General features: G+C 46.8%; 1 protein-coding gene across 6 annotated transcripts in view; it reads right to left on the minus strand.

Annotated features, from left to right (window-relative positions):
- The window catches only part of TBC1D14 (TBC1 domain family member 14), a 94,848-nt gene that overhangs the window by 28,078 nt on the left and 41,697 nt on the right, over positions 1-25,073 (minus strand). For 5 of the 6 annotated variants that reach the window (XM_019748196.2, XM_019748195.2, XM_074320881.1 and 2 more), the window contains 2 exons: positions 24,021-24,141; positions 2,245-2,363 (listed from right to left, as the gene is read on the minus strand). In XM_019748196.2, coding sequence (XP_019603755.2) covers positions 2,245-2,363; positions 24,021-24,141 — 240 coding nt within the window. Of the gene's footprint in view, positions 1-2,244; positions 2,364-8,300; positions 8,701-24,020; positions 24,142-25,073 lie in introns of those variants that run through there. The other variant, XM_019748200.2, reaches the window with a different exon arrangement.

Consider the following 25,073-nt stretch of genomic DNA (forward strand, 5'->3'; position numbering starts at 1 on the left):
TAAGCTCAAAGTCCAAAAACTAAATATGTTCAGATGACAAAGTCAGCTCTTTCATAAACTAAAAATATTTTGTTACAAAAGTAAACTCATTGTAAAAAATCTGAAGTATGGCAATTACCCATAATTCCAATAGAGATAAACACTGAATCTCTCAGCATTTTCACCTCAATCTCCAAAGAAGCTTTGATTTGACCACAATGCACTAATAATTGTCGACAGCTATCCTCGAAGGAGGGTACCCTGATGGTATATATGACGTATGTGTATGAATACATTCCCTGGCCAGTTTTTGAAGTGTGCAAGTTTCATATCAGCTGTGTGGGCCATCTGCTTGTTTTTCACACAAATGTATACCATGGTTCTAAACAACTTCAAATCCTGTTTAAAAAATAAAATGCATGCTCTCTGTCAGGAATGTGCAGTGAGCATGCTTGCATTTGACAACTGGGAGGGCGGCAAGGTCTGGCTGCCAAGCTCCTTTCACAGCGTCACCCACACTCCCCGGACGTTCGGAACGCCTGGCATTTCAGGTGGGAGAACATGGCCCAATTTCGCACAGTTCGCATTTCAGAGAGCATTGTAAGGACTCGTCCTCACAGGACTGGCTTTTACCAAGTCTCCATCTACCCTGTTAATCCTCAGTTTCAGGGGTTCTCTCCCCATCTATCCACACATCCACAATTTCCAAGAACCAGAAATTAACAGTACAAGACATGTTTCTTCTTTATATTTTACCAATTTAAACTTTCAGGGTTGGCAGGAATCTTGGGAATTCTAGCCCAATGTTTTATAATCTTTTTCTTTTTAAGCAGTGGAATCTTTCTAATCAAACACAATGCTGTATGGAAACGCAATACTTCAAAAGAGATATGAGGTATGATCAAGAAATATGGTGAATGTTTAATTTTAAAAAAATTTCTTACAGTAAAAGACACATTACCATTAATCCCCCTCAAAATATTCCCTTCTCGCTTCGAACACACTTATCCCATCATTCTTGCCACTTTCTGAAGCAGTTCTGGAAATCCTTTCGTGGGTGTCTTTAGTTGCGCTGTCATGGCTGCCTCGATGCCCTGAATCATTTTGACTTTGGGGAAGAGCCAGAAGTCACATGGTGCCAGATCTGGTGAATAAGGTGGATGAGGACACACCGTAATGTTTTAATTTGACAGAAATTGCCGGACCAGAAGTGAGGTGTGACACGGAGCCTTTCCGCTGTGATCACAAAATATGGTGCATGCTGCCCAGTGCCATCCAACGGAAAGGCTAGGATCTTCAATATGTGAACTGGTGTGTTGAACTTTAGTAACAGTGTGTGACAAGTTTCAACTTGTTTGGTATAGTCAGTCGGGTGTAAGCTATGGTTAAGAGAAGGTGTGTTTTAAAGGGTGCCATAAATCATCCTCCATCATGACAATGCTCCATGTCACACATCGCGTCTGGTACAGCAATTTCTGTCAAATGAAAACATTACGGTGTGTCCTCATCCACCTTATTCACAGGATCTGGCACCATGTGACTTCTGGCTCTTCCCCAAAGTCAGAATGAATCAGAGCATCGAGGCAGCCATGACAGCGCAACTAAAGACACTCATGAAAGAGGACTTCCAGAACTGCTTCAGAAAGTGGCAAGAATGATGGAAAAAGTGTGTTTGAAGCGAGGGGGAGTATTTTGAGGGAGATTAATGGCAATGTGTCTTTTACTGTAATATATGTTTTTTACTTAAACCTTCCCCGTGTTGTGTGACCCCACCCAGTAGGTGTGGCCTGGTACCAGGGAGTAACCCCTTTACGCCACCAAACACAAACCCGCCTCCTCATCAAGCAGATGGACAGCAGGGAGGGACTTGCTAAGCTCCCGTTTCCTGCAGACCCCGAGTGACCCAGCAGGCTAGTGCAGGCCCTGCTCGGCACTACTGGCGTGCCCCCTCCACACCACTTCAGTTACAAACCAGTCTGTGGTTTAGAATAGCTATTTCAGTATTTGTAAATGCTACATTAAAGTGAAAAATTACCTGAATGGAAAATCCTGGGCAAAACTTCTATGTTGAAGGACAGTTTTCCAAGTCAGTCATCTACTCTCATTCTAGAACCCGTGTTAGTTAATACAGGGAATAAGGAGGAAGTCGGCGTTTTTAATGAGTGACATGCTTGCTCCCCTCCCCTCTTCCCTAATGACAAGGTAATCAGCACGCGGTACTTATCTACGACAGCAAACACTCTACAGACTCTTCTTAGGACTCACGCTGGTCTGTCTTCCAGGATGAGTGCGGTGGTGGAAAGTGGCTCAAAATCAAGGTTCTTCCTCACATTCTGCTTTGGAGAGGGCGGCTTGCTGGCTCGTCCAGGCTTGTCTTCATATTCCTAGGACAGAGACAGCAGGGTAACTCGGGCCTGGTCTTCTGAATGCAGCAAAGGGTTTGTTAGGAGTCCTGTAAGCTGGTTCTGAATGTTGGCTACTCAGGAGGGAAAGTGCCCAGGGAAGGGGTCCTACGGCCCCGCACGCTCATCGCTTACTGATACAGGCCCATGGACCTCCCTTCCTGGGGGAGTCGCTAAGGAGCTCATCCCAGCGGTCCCTTTATAAGGACCCGCAAACATCGCCTCAGGCCTCCTAGGCTTCTCCTGAGTGAGGGCTATGTTTTCCAGACACTCAATCTTAACTGATTATCACAGTGGCCCCTGGGAAGCTCCAAGCCTGGTCAACAGCAGCGCTGGCGTCCACCTGATCCCGGCCTCCTCAAATACACCCACTCCCATCCTCCATTTCTAATCCATTTCCTTTTATCCCATAACACTTTACATATTGTTGTTAGTCCTTTAAATCTTTTCTGAAATGTTGAACGGGTTAAAAATCTTTTGCCTAAAGGTGGTTAAAGCTGCTTCATTTTCCTAAACCAGAAACATCAAACAAGAACTGGTGAACACCTTTGTATGGGGCCATCACTGCAAGTTGGTACGTAAACAACTGTGCCGTGTCCTGGACATCGAGGAGCAGCCTCACACACCGAGTCACTCATTTGTCCGCTGGACTGCAACCACGAAAGCTCTGTCACACCTGCTGACCCACATTCCAAAAACCCAACCAGAAGAGTGCAGGAGAGCCGAGCAAGTTGGCACCAAAGAGCCCGGCTTCTGAAATTCCGTGTGTGTGAGACCATGTGTACCCTAAGCCCTCTGCAAATTGAAGTAAAAAACAACATTTTCTCGTCAATAGTCAAGGCTCTCTGAACCCTCCTTTCACAGAAGACAATCTAGCTGGGAAGATAGGACACACAAGTAAGTAGTGAACCTAAGATTTAAATAACCATTCTGGATAATGCTAGAAGCAGTGTCATGAGTGGAAAGTGATTAATTACTAAATGAATTTTATTGACATTAGCTGCCAAGAGGGGTGTTACTGGTAAAACGATTTGACAAGCAATTATTCTCAGCCAGAAAAGCCTAGGGAGGCTTCTGAACGCGGAAAGGGTCTCCAAGTGCACAGGTCGTGAGAAGGGAGCGCACCCAGGAGCAGCTGGGTGGGGAGTTTCTGCACCTGTGGACGGACAAGCTCCGACGCCCTGAACTGTGTATCCTGACTGACGGTGGTTCCATGAACATACTGGAACGACCTCCGCTTACCGAAAGCTGAGAAAAAGGCTCCGCTGCCACTCACCACGGCACCAGCCACCGGAAGCTTCAAACCCAGCGCCTGGATGTCAAAATCTTGAATTTTATAGGAAGCCTATCAAAAGCTGTGTGGTGACAGAGTCTGAGGCGCATTGCATTTTAACAAGAATCAGGAATGATGTCCCGTAAAGTGCTCTCACCTGCTGACCCTGGTCTAGTGAACTACTATTTGCCAAGGCCAAAGAAGTTAGCCCGAAAGTTGGTGTCCCAGAATCGGGATGCCCTTTTCCATTTGCTTTATGTATTTCACACACACTGTCTCACTTTACGTCTGTAGCAAGCTCTACGGCAAGTGTCACCCCCTTTTACAGATACATACGGTAACTGAGGTTCAAAATGAGCTGCCCTCAATCACACAGCCAGCGAGGGGCTGGGCGTGCAGGGCTCGCCGCCTGCCCCTCTGAACAGGCCCACCTTCTCTGTGAACACACTCAGACAAAGCGGCGTGTAGCTTTAGAGGGGAAAGTCCGAGGCCCACACAACTTAAATGTGGCCTGGGGAGCCAGACAGGTCAGGGAGCAAATTCAGAGCCACCAAGAAGCAGCTGTAACCTCCAGCAAAGCCCTTGGCTTCCCTGAGCCTCATTCCCACATCTGCAGAAAGGGAACCAGTACCTACCAGGGAGGGCTAAGGGCCGGGAGAGGCTTGTGAAGCCGCGGGCACAGCCCCTGGCACAGAGAGAGCACTGCCTGGCCACTGCCTGCCACCACGTGTCTTTTCCTTGGGCCTGCCACAACTATAAAAGGCAGGAAAAGTGCTCTAGGGCCCGACAACCACCAAGGAGCCCTGCAAAGTCTGCAAACAGCACAGATGTGCAAAGGAGAAAGGAGTAAAATGAAGTCGAGACCTTGACTCATGACCCGGAAACACCGGCTCTCTGCAGTAGCGCTCAGAAGCTCTCTGACTAACACAGAACCACAGCAGCCAGGGTAACGAGCCGAGCCCTCTGCAAGGGCTTCGTACACTGAGCTGGCTCCATTTCCTCTTCACACTAGCCTCGGAGGGAGCAGTCGTCCCCACGTCACAGATGAGAAGGTGGAGGCCCAGAGATGTCCATGGCAGCCGGCTGGGCAGCTGGGATAAGATCCGAGCATTCTGCCTCTGCAGCCCCACATCTCCGCAGACTGCCACCCGGCAGAACTCACGTAAGCCACTCACAGACACGACGCACGAGTAACGTCAGCATTCACAGTCAGCCTCCATCAAGCCTGTCAACTCTGACACAACCTGTAATACAGAACTCCCGGCAGATGCAGGACAAACACGGACGATTTCATCACAGGGAACTCTGCATGCTTACAAAGAAAACAAATACAGGGGCCTGGCCTGGCCTGTCCGTACCGGGATCCCAGGCAGAGCCTTTTCCCAATTCGAAACAGCGCTCCCAAATACGAATGGCACCGGAAATTGTCACAGGCCCCGCTCCAAATCTAGGTCTCCCATAGCTACCCAGAGGTGTCAACAGTGAGCTCATTTTCCAAACCAGACAAACCAACTTCAGAGACAAGAAAGAGGACTATTCACTCTAAGGATCCTTGGATCCTTGGAGGTGGGGGTGGGGGGCGCAGCAGCAGATAAAACATCCCTGGAAAAGCAACTTTCAGCTGCGAATTATCAACGTTGGGGTCAGCCTGTGATGTGGCAAGAACTGGGCCTTCAGAAGCAACAAGACTTAGCTCTAAGTCCTGGTTCTAACCTCAGGCAAATCATCTCGCTTCTGTCTCGGCCTCAGTTTCCTCATCTGTAAAATGGTAGCACCTGTGAGGGCATCTGTGCTGGTGCGATGAGATGACACACGTTAATGGCCGCCCACTAAAGTAGGAGCCCTCTCTGCGAGCCAAATGTCAGGACAGCCCCAGCCTCAGTCCAAAGTTTCTTCTCTTCACGGAACTCTTCTGGGATCAAGTTCTGCGAGACAATGCCATTCATTGTCGTGCTCAGCAGCAGCCCTGCGGCTCATCAGTATAAATCGCCCATTCAAGCGACTGCCACGGATTCCTACGCCCTGTATAACCCGAGAAGGAACTGAGAACAGGATTCTTCAAAGTTCTGGGGGCAAATCAGTTGAAGCGATCACGCCAGCATTTAAAAAAACAAACAAACAATAAAAAATATCGGAGTGCACATAGTCAGGCCAGTTTGTTTCAGTTCTATATTGAGTTTTATCTGTGTGCTGTGTCTCAAATTGTCTAACGGGGGAGGGGAGTGTCATGTCAAAAAGCCTTGCAAGCTACTAATTTAGAAGCGCAGTAGGTCAGTCCCTGCCCCAAGCAGTTCACATACCCTGCTGGGAAGACAAACCAACACCCCTGAGATGGAAGCAAACTAAAGGAGCTGCACCTGACCGGGGCTAAGCTGTGGGGTGCGGTCTGATGACCCGGAGCAGGGCAGCACAAAAGCAGTCAGCAGGGTGAATAAGCAGGACCTCAGCCGGTCCTGCAGGAGGCCATGCAGTAGGAGGAAGAGGAGAAGGCCCTCACCTGTGAAGGGACCACATGAGGCCAGCATTTCAGGAGACCTCAGACCCCGCCCTGCAGGGCTCACCCCAGTAGGGCCAGTAAGATGCCAGCAGAGGCTATGAACCCAGGGTAGGTAAGAACACTGCCAGGAAAGGGTAAGCCACTGCTATGGGAGCGCCGAGGACAGGATGCCTACGGCTGGGGGAATGCAGGGAAGCGTCCCACAAAGGGTGCCATCCAAGAGGACCAAGCACAGCGGGGATCTGCGCCGTGAGGAGAGGTATCCTGACAGCACGAGCAGCAGCCAAGAGATACACATCAGAGGCTCCTTCATGGGCTGGCAGGGCACCTCGCACGGGGAGTGATGCTGACACGAAGCTGTTCTGCTCTAGGTTTTAAGGTCTCAGCAATAAGCCACTTAGAGCTGGTGGGACACGCAGAGGCACGGAGGGAGAGGGGAAGCGCTGGACTTGGGCAGAGGCAGACAGTCAACTGTGAGGGACGGAGAGCCTGTGAGAGGCATCTGACGGCAGGGTCCACCTACACCACGGGTCCGGTCTGAGCACGCGGAAGGCCAGCACAAGGGCGTGAGATGCCTGACGGAAGTGTGTAATTCACCACTCCATAAAGAAAACACCTACTTTAACAGACATCTGTTTTAAGAGAAGGGAGAAGAGATGGAGAGTCTCAAACAATGGAAAGCATGTACTCCTGTAGGATGACAAGCAGGCTGGAGGCTGCTGTAAGGACAGCCTGTTGTGCTAACACTCACCCGCAGAAGCCCCCGGCCGCCTGGAAAGCTACACGAGCTAGAAGGAGAAAGGGTCCTCAGTCAACACCTGTGCTTTGACTCAACTGTACACCAGAGTCAAGATCAGTCTTTAGCAACAAGCGCTGAGGGTCTGGGAGGTGATGTCTGGAATAAAGCATGGCAGGCAGGTCACCACATGCACCTGTGAAAAGACTGACAGGAACCGACAACCGTGACAACACAGCCAGCACACGCACAGGCTGCGGACCAGGCAGCAGCCGGGGTCTGAACCACCGCCTCCCCATCCTCCCCACCAGCGGCGTGACCTAGAGCGCGTGACCTAGAGCGTGTTCCTACCCCTCCCACCCCGCAAGCCTGTTCCCTCATCTATTAAATGAAAACGAATTACCGTAAGACAGGCAGCCACAGCAGGAGCCCAGACACGGGCAGGGAGTGTTCCTGTCACTGTATTACTACAAAATCACCTCTCACAGTATTTCCCATGAGGGGGACTGAACAATGGGGTGCAGTGAAGATTAAATGCAGGTGAAGTTCCTGCAACACTCTCCCATTTGTAACAAGCAATTTTGGGGGGGAAGAGGGGCGTTGTTTTAGAATCTGGGACGAGACGTGTGGTGCCAGGTTTAGTGGGGAAGAGTGGCCTGCAGCAGTCTCACAATACTCAGCCTTCCCTAAGACAGTCCTGGTGAGCGCTGAGACCTGCGCTCACACTGAGAAGGCCCCTGAGGCCCCCGAGGGGCTCCTCATACCTGGAGTCTTGTACTTACTTGGCCCCAGTCCTTCCCCAGAAAGCATGCTCTACGTTACTGGAAATGTTGGCATTTGGGAAATCAACTCTCAAGAGACCTTTTCTAATCGTCACATTCCTTACAAGACATCTAGAACACAGAAAGTGAGTATGTGGACTGGTAAAAGCAATGTGTTAAAACAGAACTGTGGGTTTAAACAAGCCTGGTTGCTGTTGCAATCTGACCGCTTTATTCCGACCTAGAGCCAATAGGGTCCAGTCCGATCTCCATACAAAGGCCTCTCCCAGGATCCCGGGAAGGCCATCCTGGCCTCCAAGAGGGATGCCTGGCCAGGACTGACCTAAATCTGACAACAGGATGCAATCGCATGTCGGGGGATAAGAATTAGGACCCGAAGGACGCGCGGGCCCTCTCTTACAATCTCTCGCTACGCCCATTAAAACTGGACCCAGTTAGCAAATGATAGTCTCACAGACACAAAGAACGCAGGGAGGAGACAGGCGCATCCCAGCGGCCCCACGCAAGCTTCAGATCGTTGGAACCCATGAATGTACCACACATGCACACGGGCGCACCCACGGAGGGCTCAGGGCTGGTGACAGGCGGGCAGGCCCCTCGGAGGGGCGCGGGCGGCCCCGGCCCCACTCACCATGAACGCGCGGGGCTCAGAGGAGCGCAGCCGGCAGCTCCATGCCCCAGCAAGCAGGCGAGCGGGGCTCCGGCGGGACCTCGGGCGGCGGCTCCGGCTCTGCGCTGGCGGGGGCGCCAGTCCGCTCAATCGCGCGCAGATGCCGCGTAGCCGATCCACGCGCTCCGTTTCGGCGCATCAGGCCTGGCTCCCCGGACCCCGGTGCCTCCGAGTGGGAACCAAGGAGGAAAGACCCCGGTTCCCCCGGGTCCAGGCAGGTGTGTCCACTGTCCCGCCAGGGAAGGTGGCATGGCGTCCTCAGGACGCGGGACACACGACGCAGGCGGCGACTTTCGATGCGCGCTGTCACCCCATCACAAACCCAGCGGCCTCAATGCCACTCGCTCTTCAAGTGATGCTGCCTCCTGGGCACACACGTCACGCTGGGAAATGTACGTTCTCAAAGGGAAGCAGCAGACGCCCAGCAACACACAGCAAAGCTCTGCCTGGTGCAATTTTCTTTTAAATGAGAAATGTATGTTACCTAAAGGAACCACAGAAAAACAACACCAGCAACCTCTGGGTATGGGGTGATTAGGAACAATTTTTATTCTGTGGTTCATGTTTCCTACAATAAGACGGTTCACTCAGAACGTCAGGGCACACACACAAGTACACACTGAGGGAAACCTGACGCGTGATGCTTCTGGGAGAATGGCTGGAAAGGGGCGTTAGAAACTGTCCAGGGGGTGACAGAAACAGTGTCTTGACATGAGCTCATCAAAGTAATTAAACAGTGCACTTCAGATGAGGGCGTTCCACTGTTTCTAAATTATACCTCAATTACAAAATATTTAAAATCTGTGTAGGGTCAAAATTATTTCTGGTCTGCCCATGGATCCAATGTCCAAGGACGGAACAAACTCGGTTTGTGACCACATGAGACTCTTCCAATCCTTCTGTGACGGAAATTTACAAGTCCCGGGACAGTCAGTACCAGGCTATGCCCGGCTGATTTTCTCGGTAATAGCATTACCAAGTCACCACCAGAAACTTCTTCACTCGGACGAACCCTATGATGTCCACCAGGCTATAATCAGAGAGACAGAAATGACAAGTGGTGGCAAGTATGTGGAAAAACTGGAATTTTCCTGTCACTGGTAGGTGTGGCCATTTTGGAACAGTTCGGCCTTTTCTTATATAGTTCAATATACACCTACCACACTCCTAGGAACCTACGCAAGAGAAATAAATATACATCCACAAAAAGACTCGCGTGGAAATATTCTCAGAAGCATTATTTGTCATAGCCCAACACCAAAAACAATCCAACAGTCTATTAACTGAAGAACGAATGAACAGCGCTGACACCACGATGGAAAGGAACGTACTACTGATACCTGTTACCACTCAGCTGAACCTCAACAACAGTATGCTAAGTGCTAAGTGACAGACGCCACACAAAAGATAGTTGGCATGATTCCACTCATAGTGAATTATATGGAAGTTCTTAAAAAGGCAGAGAAAAAGGAAAGAAAGCAAATTAGTGTTTGCCTGAAGCTGGAGGTCCACTGCACACAGGCACGAGAGAACTTTTGAGAAGAAAATATTCTAAAACTGGATTGCAATGATAGTTACATAACTGCATAAATTTATGAAAAATCACTGAACACACACCATGATTGAATTTTATGGTATAGTAATTAAACCTCAATAAAGCCATTTTTTAAAAGCAATGGGATTAAAGTGGAGAGGCTGATTCTGGCTGGAAGGATTTGAGAAAGCCTTAAGAAAAAGTACTCAAAATTTGGAAATAAGACAAAAGCACAGCAAGGAGATAGTGTCTGTTCAATTTATACCTGGGCGTTTTTAATATGCCTGCCTAAACTTTATTTAATTCTCTAGGAGAATGTACCTCTGCTATTTATTACTTGGTTAGAGCCCAGAAATTGCAAAGTGACATATTAACTTGTAGATTTATGTCTAGTAGAAAAGATAACCTCAAAGATTGTTTTCTTGTCCCCACTAATTTGTTTAAATCTAACCTCGCAATCTTATTCTAATTCTTTTTTGTTTTTATGCCTATAAATATCTAGTTTCTCAAATGCCCTTGTTATCAATTTTACCATCTTACTCAGCTCCTCAATGTGTTAAATAAATCGTTGACCCATGGTCATTAAAAAAAAAAATGTATGCATGAAAAAAATGGCAGAATAACTGTTTTCTATTAAGACACTAAAGGGACAAATACCTAAGGGCAACTGCGGAGAGCAGAACATGTTCTCATCGTGAGCACGGCCTGAACATGATTATGGTCGAATGCTATTATGGAATTACTGAGAATTTTCTTAGGTATGTGAGCAGCTGCGTGGTTATGTGGGAGAACGTCTTTTCTCTGAGGAGCTGTATGCTGGCATTTAGGCATCAGATGTCATGACATCTGCAATTTACTTTCAAGTGGTTCTAGTTTTTAAAACACAGAGGCACAATAAAATGAATAAGGCAAAATGTCAACAGTGGTTCGATCTAAGTGGAGCATATATGGGAGCTCATTAAATCATTCTTTGAACCCTTCTGTAGCTTTGAAATTTTTCTTCACAAGAGGAAGAAGCCAGTAAGAAGGCTGGTGACAAATTGTTCAGATCTCGTCTTAAATACCCGCTCCACAGAAACACTTCCCTGCCCTGCTAGTGTCTGCCCCGGCATCACGCTGTTTTCTCACAGCACTTAATCACAACTTGTAATTATGTCACTATCCCATTAATAGTTATTTCCCTCAAGAGACTGTAAAACCTCTGATGGAGGGACCTCTGTGGTCTTTTCTCCACTGAAGACTTGGTTAAGAACACAGCACAGAGGAGACACTCAGCCTGTGCAATCAATAATTTGCTTGCCCTCCCTACCCCCGACCCGTCCCTCCCTCTCTCTCTCCCTCCCTTCCCCACTCCCGCGTCTCCCCCCCTCGACCCCTCCAACAAGCACTTATGGTGCGTGGCCCCGGGAATAAAGATGAACAAGGACAGTGCCCTGGGTCACTCAGACCAGCAAAGAATTACTACATTAAACGGGTGCTCTGCCCTGTGACTGACAGGAACCTCTAAAGTTTCCAGAAGCCCCAGGAAGCAGCCCACACAGCCTGCTGAGGGGTTCCTGGTGATTTCTAGAGACAATTCCTGCAGCTGGAAGAGGGCTAAGCTGTGAAGAAGCTCTGCTCTCACAGAAGCGCAGGTTCTCAGCCCCTCAGCCTCTCCACACCTCCTACCAACACCTAGTGCCGCACAAACTTTATCAGTCAGCCAACCTCAGCCACAGGCTCACTCAACTTAAATGTGAGATACGAGGTGTGAAAAATACGGTGAATGCTTAAATAAAAAAATTTTATTACAGTAAAAGACATGTTACCGTCAATCCCCCTCAAAATACTCCCCCTCGCTTCCAACATATTTATCCCATTGTTCTTGCCACTTTCTGAAGCAGTTCTGGAAATCCTCTTGTGTTTTCAGTTGCGCTGTCGTGGCCGCCTCGACGTCCTGAATCGATTCAAAACATTTACCTTTCATGCTCATTTGGACTTTGGGGAAGAGCCAGAAGTCGCACGGTGCCAGGTCCGGTGAAGAAGGTAGATGAGGACACACCGTAATGTTTTGATTTGACAGAAGTTGCCATATACCAGGAGTGATGTGTGACACAGAGCGTTGTCATGATGGAGGATGATTTACAACACACTTTAAAACACACCTTCTCTCAACTGGAGCTCACACCTGACTGACTGCACCAAACAAGTTGAAACTTGTCACACACTGTTACTAAGTTTCGATACGCTGCCTCCCATATTGAAGGTCCCTGCCTTTCCGTTGGATGGCACTCGGCAGCGGCATTCACTGTATTTTGTGATCACAATGGAAAGGCTTCATGTTACATATCACTGTCGGTACAGCAATTTCTGCCAAATAAAAACATTACGGTGTGTCCTCATCCACCTTATTCCCTGGATCTGGCACCATGTGACTTCTGGCTCTTCCCCAAAGTCAAAATGACCATGAAAAGTAAATGTTTTGAATCGATTCAGAACATCGAAGCAGCTACAATAACGCAACTAAAGACACTCACAAAAGAGGACTTCCAGAACTGCTTCAGAAAGCGGCAAGAAAGATGGGATAAATGTGTGGGAAGTGAGGGGAAGTATTTTGAGGGGGATTAATGGCAATGTGTCTTTCACTGTAATAAATTTTTTTACTTAAATATTCACCGTATTGTTTGATCACACCTCGTATGTGTTAAGTATGTGTTAAATAGGCATTAAGATATACTTACCCAAACAGTTGCTTATCTCTTCTGGCAGGCTGTAACCTGAAAGTTACTTTAACAATAGTTTCTAGCATTTATTTTAGTATCCTTTATCATATTGAGTACCATTTACAAAGTTTTAACTATATACTATACCTAATGTGATGACACTGAATTTTGAAACTTAAGGCAAAAATCAAAGTTAACAAACAGCCTTTTTCCATCTCCATCTGGCATCCGATTTCACATCTATCTTAAACCACGGGTGCAGAACCCTCCCTCCTGAAGTTGGCTGAGTTACCCAGTTCATTCCCAGGCTTCCTGGTCTCCACTGGACTGCCGTGCTTATTTGATTCATCTATCACAAGGTCATCTCTGCTCTCTGAGGTCAAGGAGGGAAGACTGGTTCATTCGTTCGATGCCACATCCTAGCAGACAGGCCGGCGAACTCACGCTTGCTACAGACCACTGGATTTCACAGTGGGAATGCAGGGCTACGAAGGCTATATAAGCAAACCTTTGCTACTTCTTTACTAATTTACTACAAACCTTTGTCACATCAACTCTTCACACATTTAGTGTCTCTTTGTCTGAAAGATATAAAAGCTTCCTGCTTTGGTCACTTCTTTGAGTCTCATGTTTTTATGGGGCTCCTATACGCATGGAATTAAATTTGTTTTCCTCCTGCTAATCTGTCTTTTGTCGATTTAATTATTAGACCAGCCAAAGAACTTGGAAGGAAAGAAGGAAAAGCTTTTCCACCCCTCCACTTGCTGCTTCCGCCTCCTTGGCAGTACCCACTGTGTGCTGGGCCCCGGGCTACGCACGGGCAGTACAAGACAGGCCGGCCAGGCCCATGCCCACTGACCACTGGAAAACGCTCCAGGAAGTGTCCCCCTGCTGCTCCAACAGTGTTTAAGAGATTATAAAATACTTTAAAGTCTCATTCTTCCACTGGGAATTAGATCAATGTGAAAGCGCAGTTTTCTTTGGCTGTCACTGTTTTCATAAAAACCCATTAAACTGTGTGGGGAGGGCAAAAGCATTTGCAAGTTCCCAAGGGCCACCGCTCTGGGTCTTTCTAGGAAGCTGCCTGGATTCAGCTGGTTCCGTGAAATGCAGCTTTCTGGTTCGGGTTACACGACAGGCCACCGGACTGCAGACACTATCGCCCAAGCCCCAGGTCAGTCAGGAAGGAGATTCAGAACGTGGACCGTCCTCTACAAACAATCACAGAGCTCTCAGTCTTCACGTTATGTGTCCAGCCAGTTTCCTGGGGACTTTGGCGTGTTCATACCAGAAACTGCACAACTCACACAGCCTATGATTCCAGCACATAACTGTACTTATGTGGGTGAGATTTACATGTGTGTAATCTGACGCAGACAAAGGCCTGGGTGGGTGGGAGGGCCAGCAAGACACTGCCAAAGGCTCCGCCAGGGAGGGGCTGTGGAGTCTCGAGGTGAAGGGGCCGTTCCTGTTTATGCTGCCCGCTGCCCGCCGCCCACCTTTGGCTTGTCACAGGTGTTTCTTCATGCACTCCTGTTACAATTTGAAAAAACCTCTTAAAGCTATTTCAGATGGAATCCAAGCCTGATTTTTACCAACTGCCATTTCCAAACCACTCTGAACACGCGTGCAGCAGTCGTTTTGAGGTTTTCAAGTTGATCCGCCCGTGAAAGTGAAGGTGTAGCCATGAAGGAGGAGCAGCATGGAGGAAACCACGGACCTTGACTGCACTTCCATGGGACACCAACTGCTGCTCCAGGAGCACCCACACTTCCTCTGACCTGGCCCTCAGAGGCAAGATGGGCTTTTCTTTGCAGAGGAGAAGCAAAGTCGCTGGCCTAAGGCCATACAGCTGGCTATGAATGACAGAACCAAGCCTGTCTGACCCCAAAGTTCAAGGCCTTCCAGAAACTAGTACCTACCTCCCAGTGTGAACAACTGCATCAGCTCTGCCAGGCTCAGAGCCATCTTACCCCCACAAAAAAAAAACGAAGTGCGCTAACTGGCTAATCTATGTATTGTAATATTTGTGTATTTAATGATGTAGTTCTAAGTTAGTTTCTTTGCCCCTTTTACAGTTTACGGTAGAAAATGAGATTACGGATTTGAGAACTGTTTTCTAATATGAGCGTTTTAATACTATAAATTTCCCTCTAAGCACCGCATGTCACAAATTTTAATAGGTTTTATTTTTGTTCAGTTCCAAACATTTTCTTATTTTCCCTGTCTTCCTCACTGTCCTCTGATTTATTGAGAAGTGTTACTTGTTTAATCTCCAAGTTTGGGGAGATGTTCTGTTACCTTTGTCACTGCTGTCTAGTGATTCCACTGTGGTTACAAACACATTTTGTATCATTTTAAAGACGCTATTCAACTGCATAGCTTCCTTTACAACACAGGTTATGGTCTACCTTGGCGAATGGTCCATGCGTGCTTGAAAAGAATGTGTGCTGTGCTCTTGCTGGAGGGTGGCGTGTTCTCTAAATGTCAATTCGTCCACCTGGCTGCCGGTCAGTTGTTCTGCCCTGGCTGATTCTGCCGACACTTCCATCAGTTACTACGTAGAGAGGAGCACTGGCAGTTCACCTATAATAGTGGACCTGTCTGCTGGTTTCAGGTCTGTCAGTTTCTGCATCATGCATTTTGCACCTGTTATTATGTAGCACATACACATTTAGAGTCATTATGTCTCCATCAGGTAATGTCCCACCTTATTCCAGATAATTTTCATTGCTCCGAAGTCTACTTCTTCTGATATTAATGTACACGTATTTACTCCATCTTCATTTTGATTAGTATTTTCATGGTATATCTTTTCTATCCTTTAATTTTAATCTACACATTTTATATTTAAAGTAAGTTTCTTTCATACAGCTCAGAGTTGCGTCATTCTCTTTCAACCCATTCTGACAGTCTATGAGAATTAGGTGTTCAGACATACAATTGGTGTGTTCAGACTATTTACATTAATGTAATTATTGATGTTTCAATTTAGACCTGCCATCTTGCTTTCTGTTTTTCCTTCCTCTGTCCTCTTTCTTGCCTTGATTTCAGTTTTTTGAACTTCAGAATTCCATTTTAATTTTTTGGGTTTTTGGCTCTCTTCGTAAAGTAATCTCAGGATTAAAATATCTATTTAATGTTTCACAATCTATTTAGAATCAATATTTTACCACTTCAGGCGAAACATGGAAACTTTTCCACCATATCTCCTCCCTCCCCCTTTATATTTTCTTTGTCTTATAGATTTAATTTACACACATTAAAAACCCCAGACAACATTATAATTTTTTCTTCCAACCAAACACGTTTTAAAGAACTCATTTGGAGAACAATGATCTGTACTTACCTAGACATTTGCCATTTCTGTTCCTCTTCCTAACATTTCAAGTTTCCTTCTAGTATAACGTCCTTACTGTCTGAAAATTTTCCTTTGGCAATTCTTTTAGATCTGCTGGCAACAAGTCTTCCTTCACCTGAAAATAATCTTCATTTCACTTTAATCCCTAAAAGGTATTTGTGCTAGATACAGAATTTTGGGTTGACAGTTTTCTTTCAGCACTTAAAAAAACGCTGTTTTACTTCCTTCTGGCCTCCATGGTTTCTAATGACAAAATCAGTCATTCAAATTGTTGTTTCCCAGTAAGTAACGTGCTTTCTTTGGTTGCTTCTAAGATTTAAAAAATTTTTTTTGGTCTTTATTTTCAACAATTTGGTTATGATGTGTCTGGGCATGGGCTTCCTTGTCTTTATCCTATTTGGAGTTCACTGAGACCCCTCCCCCAATTCTGCAGGTTTGTCTTTTGCCAGATTTGGGACATATTCAGCCATTATTTATGCCAAAATACTTTTTTCCATCACATTTTTCTCCTCTCCTTCTGAAACTCCAGTAACACAAATGTGAGACTTTTTAGTATTCTCCCACATGTCCCTAAGGATCTGTCCATTTTTTTCCAATCTTTTTTCTCTGTATTATTCAGATTGGATAATTTCTATTGATATAGATTAAAGTTCACTCTTTTCTCTGTCATCTCCATTCTGATATTGAGCCTATCCAGTTAGGTTTTGGGGTTTGTTTGTTTGTTTTATCTCAGTTACGGTATTTCTCAGTTATAAAATTTCTATGTAGTTCTTATTTATATTTTTTATCTATTTACTGATACTTTCTATCTTCCCATTTCAAGAGCATTTGCCCCTACTTGTTGGAACATATTTTAAGGCCTGCTTTAAAGTCTTTGCTAAACTCCAACACCTGTGCTGTCTTGGCACTGGTGTCTGTTCATTGTCTTTTCCCATGTGAGTTGAGATTTTCCTCCTTTTTCATATGCCAAGTAACTCTGAACTGCATTCTAGATATCTTGAATATCGTGTTTTGAGACTCTGGGTCTTATCTAACCCCTATGGAAAACGCGGATATTTTTGTCTTAGTAAGAAATTGAGGGCGGCTGGTTGGCTCAGTGGTTAGAGCGCAGTGCTCATAACACCAAGGTTGCCAGTTCGATTCCCACATGGGCCAGGAAGCTGCGCCCTCCACAACTACATTGAAAACAACGACTTGACCTGGAGCTGATGGGTCCTGGAAAAACACACTGTTCCCCAATATTCCCCAGTAAAAATTTTAAATAAATAAAAATTATTAAAAAGAAAGAAAGAAAAAGAAGTTGAGCTGGCTGGATTCCAGACCCAGGTTCCAATTAGCCTTCTGTGAGCTGTGCTCCAGTCTGCTGAGTTTTCAAAGCTTTTGCAGTCCCCGGTGAATCAATCCTTCCTGTGCAACACCCAGTGGCCAGCCTGGGACCTGTGCGCTGGTCTATTGCGAAGCTCAGTTCTCAAAGCCTGGGTATGTTATTGGGGTCAGATCCATGTGTCCACAACTTGGGAGTAAGCCCAGGAGCTCATAACAACCTTAAAGGGTCACTTTCCTGTGCGCTTCTCCCGCATACTGCCCCCAGCACTTGCTGGTTCCCTCAGCTTCCCTTTTTCTGGTTCTCTAGCTATGCAATTCCCACAACTATGTCCACCTGGGGGCCAAGTGCTGGGGAGAGAGAATAAAGCATCAGGGGTTGGCCCCAACTTCTTGGGAATGAAGCTCCTCTAATCAGTGGCCCATCCTGAGAGTTTTAGGCTCCTGCCAGCCCTTGTTCTGCTACCATGAGACTGCTTGAAGGCTGGAGTGCAAGAGAACACAGAAAAAAAGGAAGAGCAGAGGTTATGCACTCTCTCTGAGTGTTGGGGACCCACTCCTCACCCCAGAACTAGACAGCCTCTCCTAGTTCTCTCTCTGTCCATGTTAACACCACTTCTGGGTTTAGGGCCACCTTGAATTCAGGCTGAGAAATATGGGGGAGGGGGTGCCAACTCAGTCAATTCAATGGTACTTCAAATTCTGATTTTCCTCCACAATCCACCTGCTACTATTACTTTGCAGAACCCTCAAATCGCCATTCCATGTATTATGCTCGTTTCATAGCTGCTCGTTTCATAGCTGCATGCACTGGGAGAGGCGGAGTAGAGCATGCGTACTCCTTCTTGCCCAGAACTGGGGTCTGCTTTTTTTTTTTTTTTTTTGCAGGGAGGATATTGGGGAACACTGTGTTTTTCCGGGACCCTTCAGCTCCATGTCAAGTCGTTGTTTTCCATCTAGTTGTGGAGGGCGCAGCTCACTGGCCCATGGGGAAATCGAACCAGCGACCCTGGTGTTGTGAGCATTGTGCTCTAACCACTTAGCTATCCAGCCGCCCTGCTCTTTTTCATAAACTGACTCCAACCCATTTTGCAAAGGCATATGGGATGATGGAAATGAAGAAAGTTTTCTTGTTTTAGAATTTACCTGTAGGCCCACCCCAGTTACTTGCACTGACCACCCAGGCTTACCCTTTCTGCAATTTGTGATCATTTATGATTTTCTGAGTACCCCAGACTTCTCAGCGCCCAGAGGGAAGGAGAATACATACCACTTTAAGCTGCCCTGGATTTGCCTTCTTCTGGGATTCTCTCTCTAACATCTAAGAGCTGACTTGAAATTCCAGAAGGCCAACGAAGACATTCCAGGTTGTGCAAACCCAAACCCGTGTACTCATCCTCGCTCACATGCCAGTTTTATCCAGGACACTGACATCCACGAGCCTGTCCGCTCCTGCAGCTGTCCTTGCCACAATCAGCAGCTGCCTCGGAGCCCAGCCAGGACTTCAACTTGCTTCTCAACCTCATTTCCTGACAATAGCGCCAATTTCTCAAGTCTATGAACAATAGTGTTATGTCTAGAAGAGTCACAAACTCTGTTCTAGAGTCTCCACAAATATTTGCAGCCCTAGGCTCCTCTGACATCTACTCAAATTACAAAGACTCACTTTTACTTTCTTAAGTGGTCTTTTCTTTAAAAAAAAAAAAAAAGGAAGTGCATGGAATAATTACTGAAAGGAAAAATACCAAAATGCACTACAGTAGTTACTTTGGAGCAGTAAGATTCCAGGTGTTTTCTTTTTCTTAATTTGCTACTACTTTATACATCTTCTACAAATTAATATAACCAGGAAGTATTGCTAATTTATCTTTAAAAATCCACTCCCCATTTCTCAGTAACTCGGGCAATTGGGGGACCATTAAGCCATAACCATCTCTCATGCCAGGCTATTCCAGTAAGACCTCTTAAATAAGATGTCATTTGCACAACTTCACTGTAGTGTGAAAATTTCCCAGCAAGTCCCTGCATCTCAAACAAGATTGCACACCAGTACACTTGAAACTAATAACAACAAAAAAAAAGAAAACAAATAGTCACGGGATATAAAACACAGCACAGGGAATACAGTCAATAATACGGTAAGAACTCTGTATGGTGCCAGGTGGACACTGGACTTATCAGGGTGATCACTTCATAAATTATATAAATGTCTAATCACTATGTTGTACACCTGAAGCTAATATAGTATTGAATGTCCTCTGTAATTGAAAAATAAAAATAAAAATAGGTTGAGTTAAATTAAAAAAAGACTGCACACCAGATGTACCTCCAGAGCTAAAACATAAACACACACCTGTCAGACCGGAAGGGGATGTGAGAAAAGAGAAGTCAAGAACAATTCTAAAGTTTTAGACCTGAAGTAGAGAGCTAAGTCGATCATTTACCAAAACGGGAAAAGATGTAAAGGGAACAGGTCTGAAAGAGTAGGCAAAAAGAAGACAAAGGTTAGCCCTGTACTTGTTAAACAGAAAATGCCTAGCAGACATCCAGGTGGAGCTGTCCAGTCGCAGGCAGCTGGACGCCACCTCTGGTGTCAGAGATGAGGTCCCGGCTAGAGAGACATCGGGCTTGTCAGCATAGGCCTGGTGTCTACAGCCGAGTCCAGCTGAGCTCGCCTAGAGAGTGGCCACAGTCCGAGAAGGGCCTGAGACACACTAATAGTTAGAGGGCACCCAGCAAAGGACACTGAAAAGGACGAGTATGGTGACCTAAGAGCAGAGGAGAGGTTAACTGAGATGAGGACTGAGAAATGGCCGTCGGAGCCGACAACCGGCAGTGACTTGAAAAATCTGATTTCTGAGCCACATGCGTAGTGGTGCAGAAACCTCCAGCGTGGCTGCACTCCACTTCTGCACAACATTTGTCACAGCTGCAATGACCTGTAGGGTCACTGGTTGAAATCTGTCTTTCCCTAATTCGTGGTAAGTTCCAACGAAGGCCAAATAAGTCTTGCCCTTCGTTATAATCCTGGGATGGCTCCACATAGTGGCGCAAACTTGTGGAACAAATGGAAGGGCCATGGAACCCCAGGAAGAAGGTTCCTCTTTGCTCACTAGGCAAAAGACTGCACTTCCGAGGCAGCATAATCCCCGTGCCCATGTGGCCGGAGCCGCACCCCACACACACCCGAGGCAGCCAGCCATCGGCAAGCGCAGCCCCATCTTTATCCACACACACCTGAGGCAGCCAGCCATCGGCAAGCGCAGCCCCATCTTTACTCTCAAGAGCGTCTCCAGTCCACCAGCAACTGCCGCGCTGTGTGCGCGCTGCACCCTGGGCCCTTCATTTAACCTGCTGTGACAAAGTCGATTATTTCCCTCCCCGAATCCAGCACCCCCTTCCCACACAGCAGGGGCGCTTAAGTTTCGGGTGCACTAGAGCCACCTGGGGCGCTTGCTGTGCCCCCGCTCAGGAGTTTGTTCTGTGTGTTGGCGGAAGGCCTGCTGATGGGTGTTTCTCACAAATGCCCAGGGGATGACATCACTCCGGGGCCACACTCTGAGAACCACTGGCTTCGTGTGAGTCTCACGCTTGCTATCCTTGGCCATTTTTATTTCCCCTATTAAGAAAATCTCTCTGAAATCATAATGCACACTGATAGAAAATTACTTACTTTGCAATATTTTTACAAAATTTCAAATGATAACTGAAAGTAACATTTCAACGTTTCCTAAAAACCGTAGCCATGTAGACATAAGGCTCAAGCCAAGAGAAAATGGCCCAGTTAGAATGAAGGCCGATGTTCCCCCAGGTGCCCTGGGAAAACCACCTACTGGGCCTCTTTATTATCTAAAAGTCACAACCACCATTCCTTGAGAACTACCTCTGGGCCACATACTGTGCTACACAAGGGGCAAAAACATCTCACAGACATTCTTCCTTAATTTCTAAGAGTCCAGGGAGTAGGAAGCACAATGCCCATGTGGCAGATGAGGAAACTGAGAAGTAACCGGCCTAAGGTCCTACACGTGAGAAGAGGTGAAGCCTGCAAGCCCTAAGACCCTCGCAGGTAGGCACCTGTCCCCTCAGCTCTCCCAGGGCTCCCGGACGCGGGCTGACCCGACCGAGCGCCTTTGTGCTCCCGGCCACATGGCACGTGCCTACTAACTACTAACGAGCTAACGAAGGGACCTGAGCAGGGCTCAGGCTCACTCTCTCACTGTTTCATTGCCTGTTGTCCAAGGTGGACTCGCCCCAGGAAAGAAACAATAACAGTAAACACTTCCCAGCACTTAGGACATTCAGTACTGCTCTGAGCACATGATGAAATTCACTCATTTCATCCTCACCTCAGGCGTAAGTGCTACTATTCTCCAAATTTCAGAGAGGAGGCAAATGAGGCTCAGAAAGGTTAAGGAATGTGCCCAGAGTCACACAGCCCAACTGTGGCACAGCTGGGCTACCTACTCTGGTGGTCTGACTCCAAAGTCGAATCACTATGTGATGCTGCTTCTCTCAAGTAATAAAAACATCCAAAGAGAAAGGGGAAAGAATTCGAGTTTCTTAACCATCTGATCTTTGCTTCCGCTCTAACTGGAGTTGTCATCACCTTTAGGGATCACAAGTATAGACACAGGGGCCCCAGCCCCAGACTCCCTAAAGTGTGGGAGCTGACATCTACGACACCAGGCAGCTCGAGCCCCAGGCCGGGAGCCTCCCCACAGGGGCCGGTCCCTGGCTCTGGATGGCTCCCAGGCCATGCCAGCCTGGGGGCAGAGGGGATGGGGCACGAGATGAGAGGGCCGGAGATCCAAAGCACAAGCAGACGGAATGTGGCAGGATCGCATGACTCCTGCAGGTACAATGACATCCTTTATTATTGATGGCTGAAGCCAGGCAGTCCTCTGCTCTGCGCGTTGTGTTACCACGTAATGAGCTGACCTAGTCATTCCAGTTCATGAAAATCCTTCAAGTCCTAGAACATAATCCATTTCACCTTAAAAATGAAAAAAATGATACGAAGAAGATAGCAAAGAAACTCAAACACGATGCAAGTGGCATTAAAAGCCATGGGAAAATCTACTTCGTGCGATAGTTACTTTTTTCAAAGTGCGAACTTCTTTAGCTATTTAGTTTCCTAAGAAATTTATAGCTGAGCTTTGCAAACAAACTTGTCATATTTTAATTTGATGCTATTTTAATAAGCTTACACAATCAGTGATTCAAATTTAAAATGGAACCATCTATAAAAATGAATTCCAACAGTGATTTACTTTGTGAGTCTCCTGGGCCCAGACAACTGCCAAACGGAATGTCAGACAACATTGAAAACAAAAGTAACTTGCCAACACATGAAAAGTGAAATATGTGCAAATCTACCCTATCATCCAAGCTGGAACCCCAGCCTGTGCTCACTGCCTCACCCCACACACTGCACCCCTATATCTAACATGTTTAATACTCAAAGGAACTGTCCTCTGCACCCCAACAGCACCGAGCACCTTCTCTCTCCTGGACTCGTCCAAGAGACCCATTCTTGCCAGGGTGACCTCATCACTCTTTCCATAAGTAGAACCCTAGGGGCTCCCCGGAGCCTTCAGGGCAGAGATGGGTTCCAGACACATCGTGTCACATCATGTCACACGGGCCCCTGGCCAGCCCCCTCTCACTGCTTCCTAGGCTCACGCTGCCCCTTCCGGGGGCGAGGCCGGGGTGCAGGGAGGGGCCCGGCTGCCTGGGGCTGAGTGGCAGTTCTGCCACTCACGAGTTGTACACGTCGCTCAGCCTACGTCTCAGTGCATCTCTGACAAAATGCAGACAATGGTAGTATCTTCTTCGTAAGGCTGTCACGAGTTTCAAATGAACTAGAAACCCAAGTGCTGGCTCACTTGACACTAGTGCACAGAACCCCTCAGCACATTCCACCCCCACCATTAGTGCTTCTCCATCACACCTGGACCCTCCGTCACCTGCCGCCCTCCCACACACCCGGGACGTTTCCTCACCAGAGGGGTGCTCTTGAGCATGAGGCCGGCACTCGGCACTCGCACGAGGTAGGTCCTCCAGGGTTTACTGAACGGTTACCCATGAATACAAAACTGAGGCTGCAGGGGGCAGTGTCACAGCACCAGGCAAACAGCTCGGTAGGGATGCTGAGACTCAGGGCCCGGGACAAGATGCAGCTGGCGCCAGTCAGGGCTGCCTCCCTGTGTCCAAGCGCCCTCCTTGGAGAGATGGGCACAGGTCTCCAGTGGCTGGCAGCGCCTCTCCATCGGGAGCCGGGCCTCACCCTGAACGCCGTCCCCCCCACCCCCCACAGGTGGGCAGCCTCAGAGCCAGCAGGGGAGGGGGCAGGGGTCACTAGAGCCTGAACAATGGCCTCGCTTTCCCAGCCAAAGCAGTGCTGGCGGGATTATGTTCCAAGAAACCCCTGGGATCAGAGAGTGACATGCTTTAACATCACACAAATTAATAAAAATTGACAACAGACACATTTGCAATCGGTATTAGAAAAATGATTAAATCCAATCAAGCTATAAATATCCAAGTCAAGCCCAGCTCTCTCAACTGAGCACTTCTCTGTGGTGTTAGAAACTGTAAGAAATGAAAAACGTGAGCCATCGGCATTCTGAAGACAGACTTAAATTTTAGGAACTTGACATGCAAATGAATACAGTTTTCCAGCCTCAAGCATAGTCATTTGTGCAAGGTTCATAAATATATGCTACACAGCATATTTCTGTATGTTTTATCTTGTATACCTTTTGTATTTTCTTTGACTCTTTCTGAGCATTCTCTCGGAGTGGTATTTTTCCAAACAACTTCCATCCCAAGTCATTTTGTTTGTCAAGTCTTGCATTTTGTTTTCTAGCAAGCAAATTCCTATAGGAAGAAAATAAAAGGGTTAGGAACTTCTGGGTGTTTACGGCCACACTAGGACAGCTCTAACGAAAACAAGCAGACTTCCTACGAAAGAACAGTGCGATGAACCACAAACTTTAATTCTTCAGATTTGATTTTCACACAGACACAGAATTATGCAGCAGGCGAAAGACCTTGAACCACAAATAAGCTTTTTGTTATTCAATTGTTACATGTTCAATTGTTTGGAGTAAGGAACTGTATTGTTTCATAACAAAGTAGATCAGAAAAAGTGAAGTTTGAAGTCAGAGCAAACTGAACTAAAACCCTGGCTCAACCACTCACTAGCTGTGTGACTCTAACCAGTATATTAACCTCTCTGGACCTGTTTCCTTATGTTTAACAAGGGTCTTTGTCTGAATTAAATTACAAGTACACAGTCAGTGTACTTAAAGAATAACAGCTGCTTTAGTACTTAAGCTTTAGTTTAGTTTAAATGATCTGTAAGGTACATAAATCTGCATTATTTGTTTATAAAGAGTCTCTATGTGTCATAAAAAGCAAGCCACCCATGAGGCACTCACAAGGTCTTCTCTCCTAACATGTCAACAAAATCCCCAAATACCACAAATAAACCCCACATGGTTTACGAGATAAAATCCGTTTTGGAATGCACTGTATAGATGTACTCATTAAAAGCAAATGATTTCCAGGGCTCAGTGGGAAGTATAAAATGAGCCTGCAGTATCTTGTGTGCCAGAAAGTAAGAAAAGCGCTCAAAGAAGTATGTCTAACGGAAACAGCTGCTAGCTTGAAAGGGCTCCCATTGGCCAAATCTGGAAAATTTTATCACAGAAATAAACAATGAGAACAGGGGATTCTAATCCACTGAATAAAAGAGAAATGCACAAGCCCATGTGCATACAAATAAATGAACGTTGTTAACAAATGGA

Source organism: Rhinolophus sinicus, linkage group LG02 (genome assembly GCF_036562045.2).
Source record: "Rhinolophus sinicus isolate RSC01 linkage group LG02, ASM3656204v1, whole genome shotgun sequence".
Taxonomy (NCBI): domain Eukaryota; kingdom Metazoa; phylum Chordata; class Mammalia; order Chiroptera; family Rhinolophidae; genus Rhinolophus; species Rhinolophus sinicus.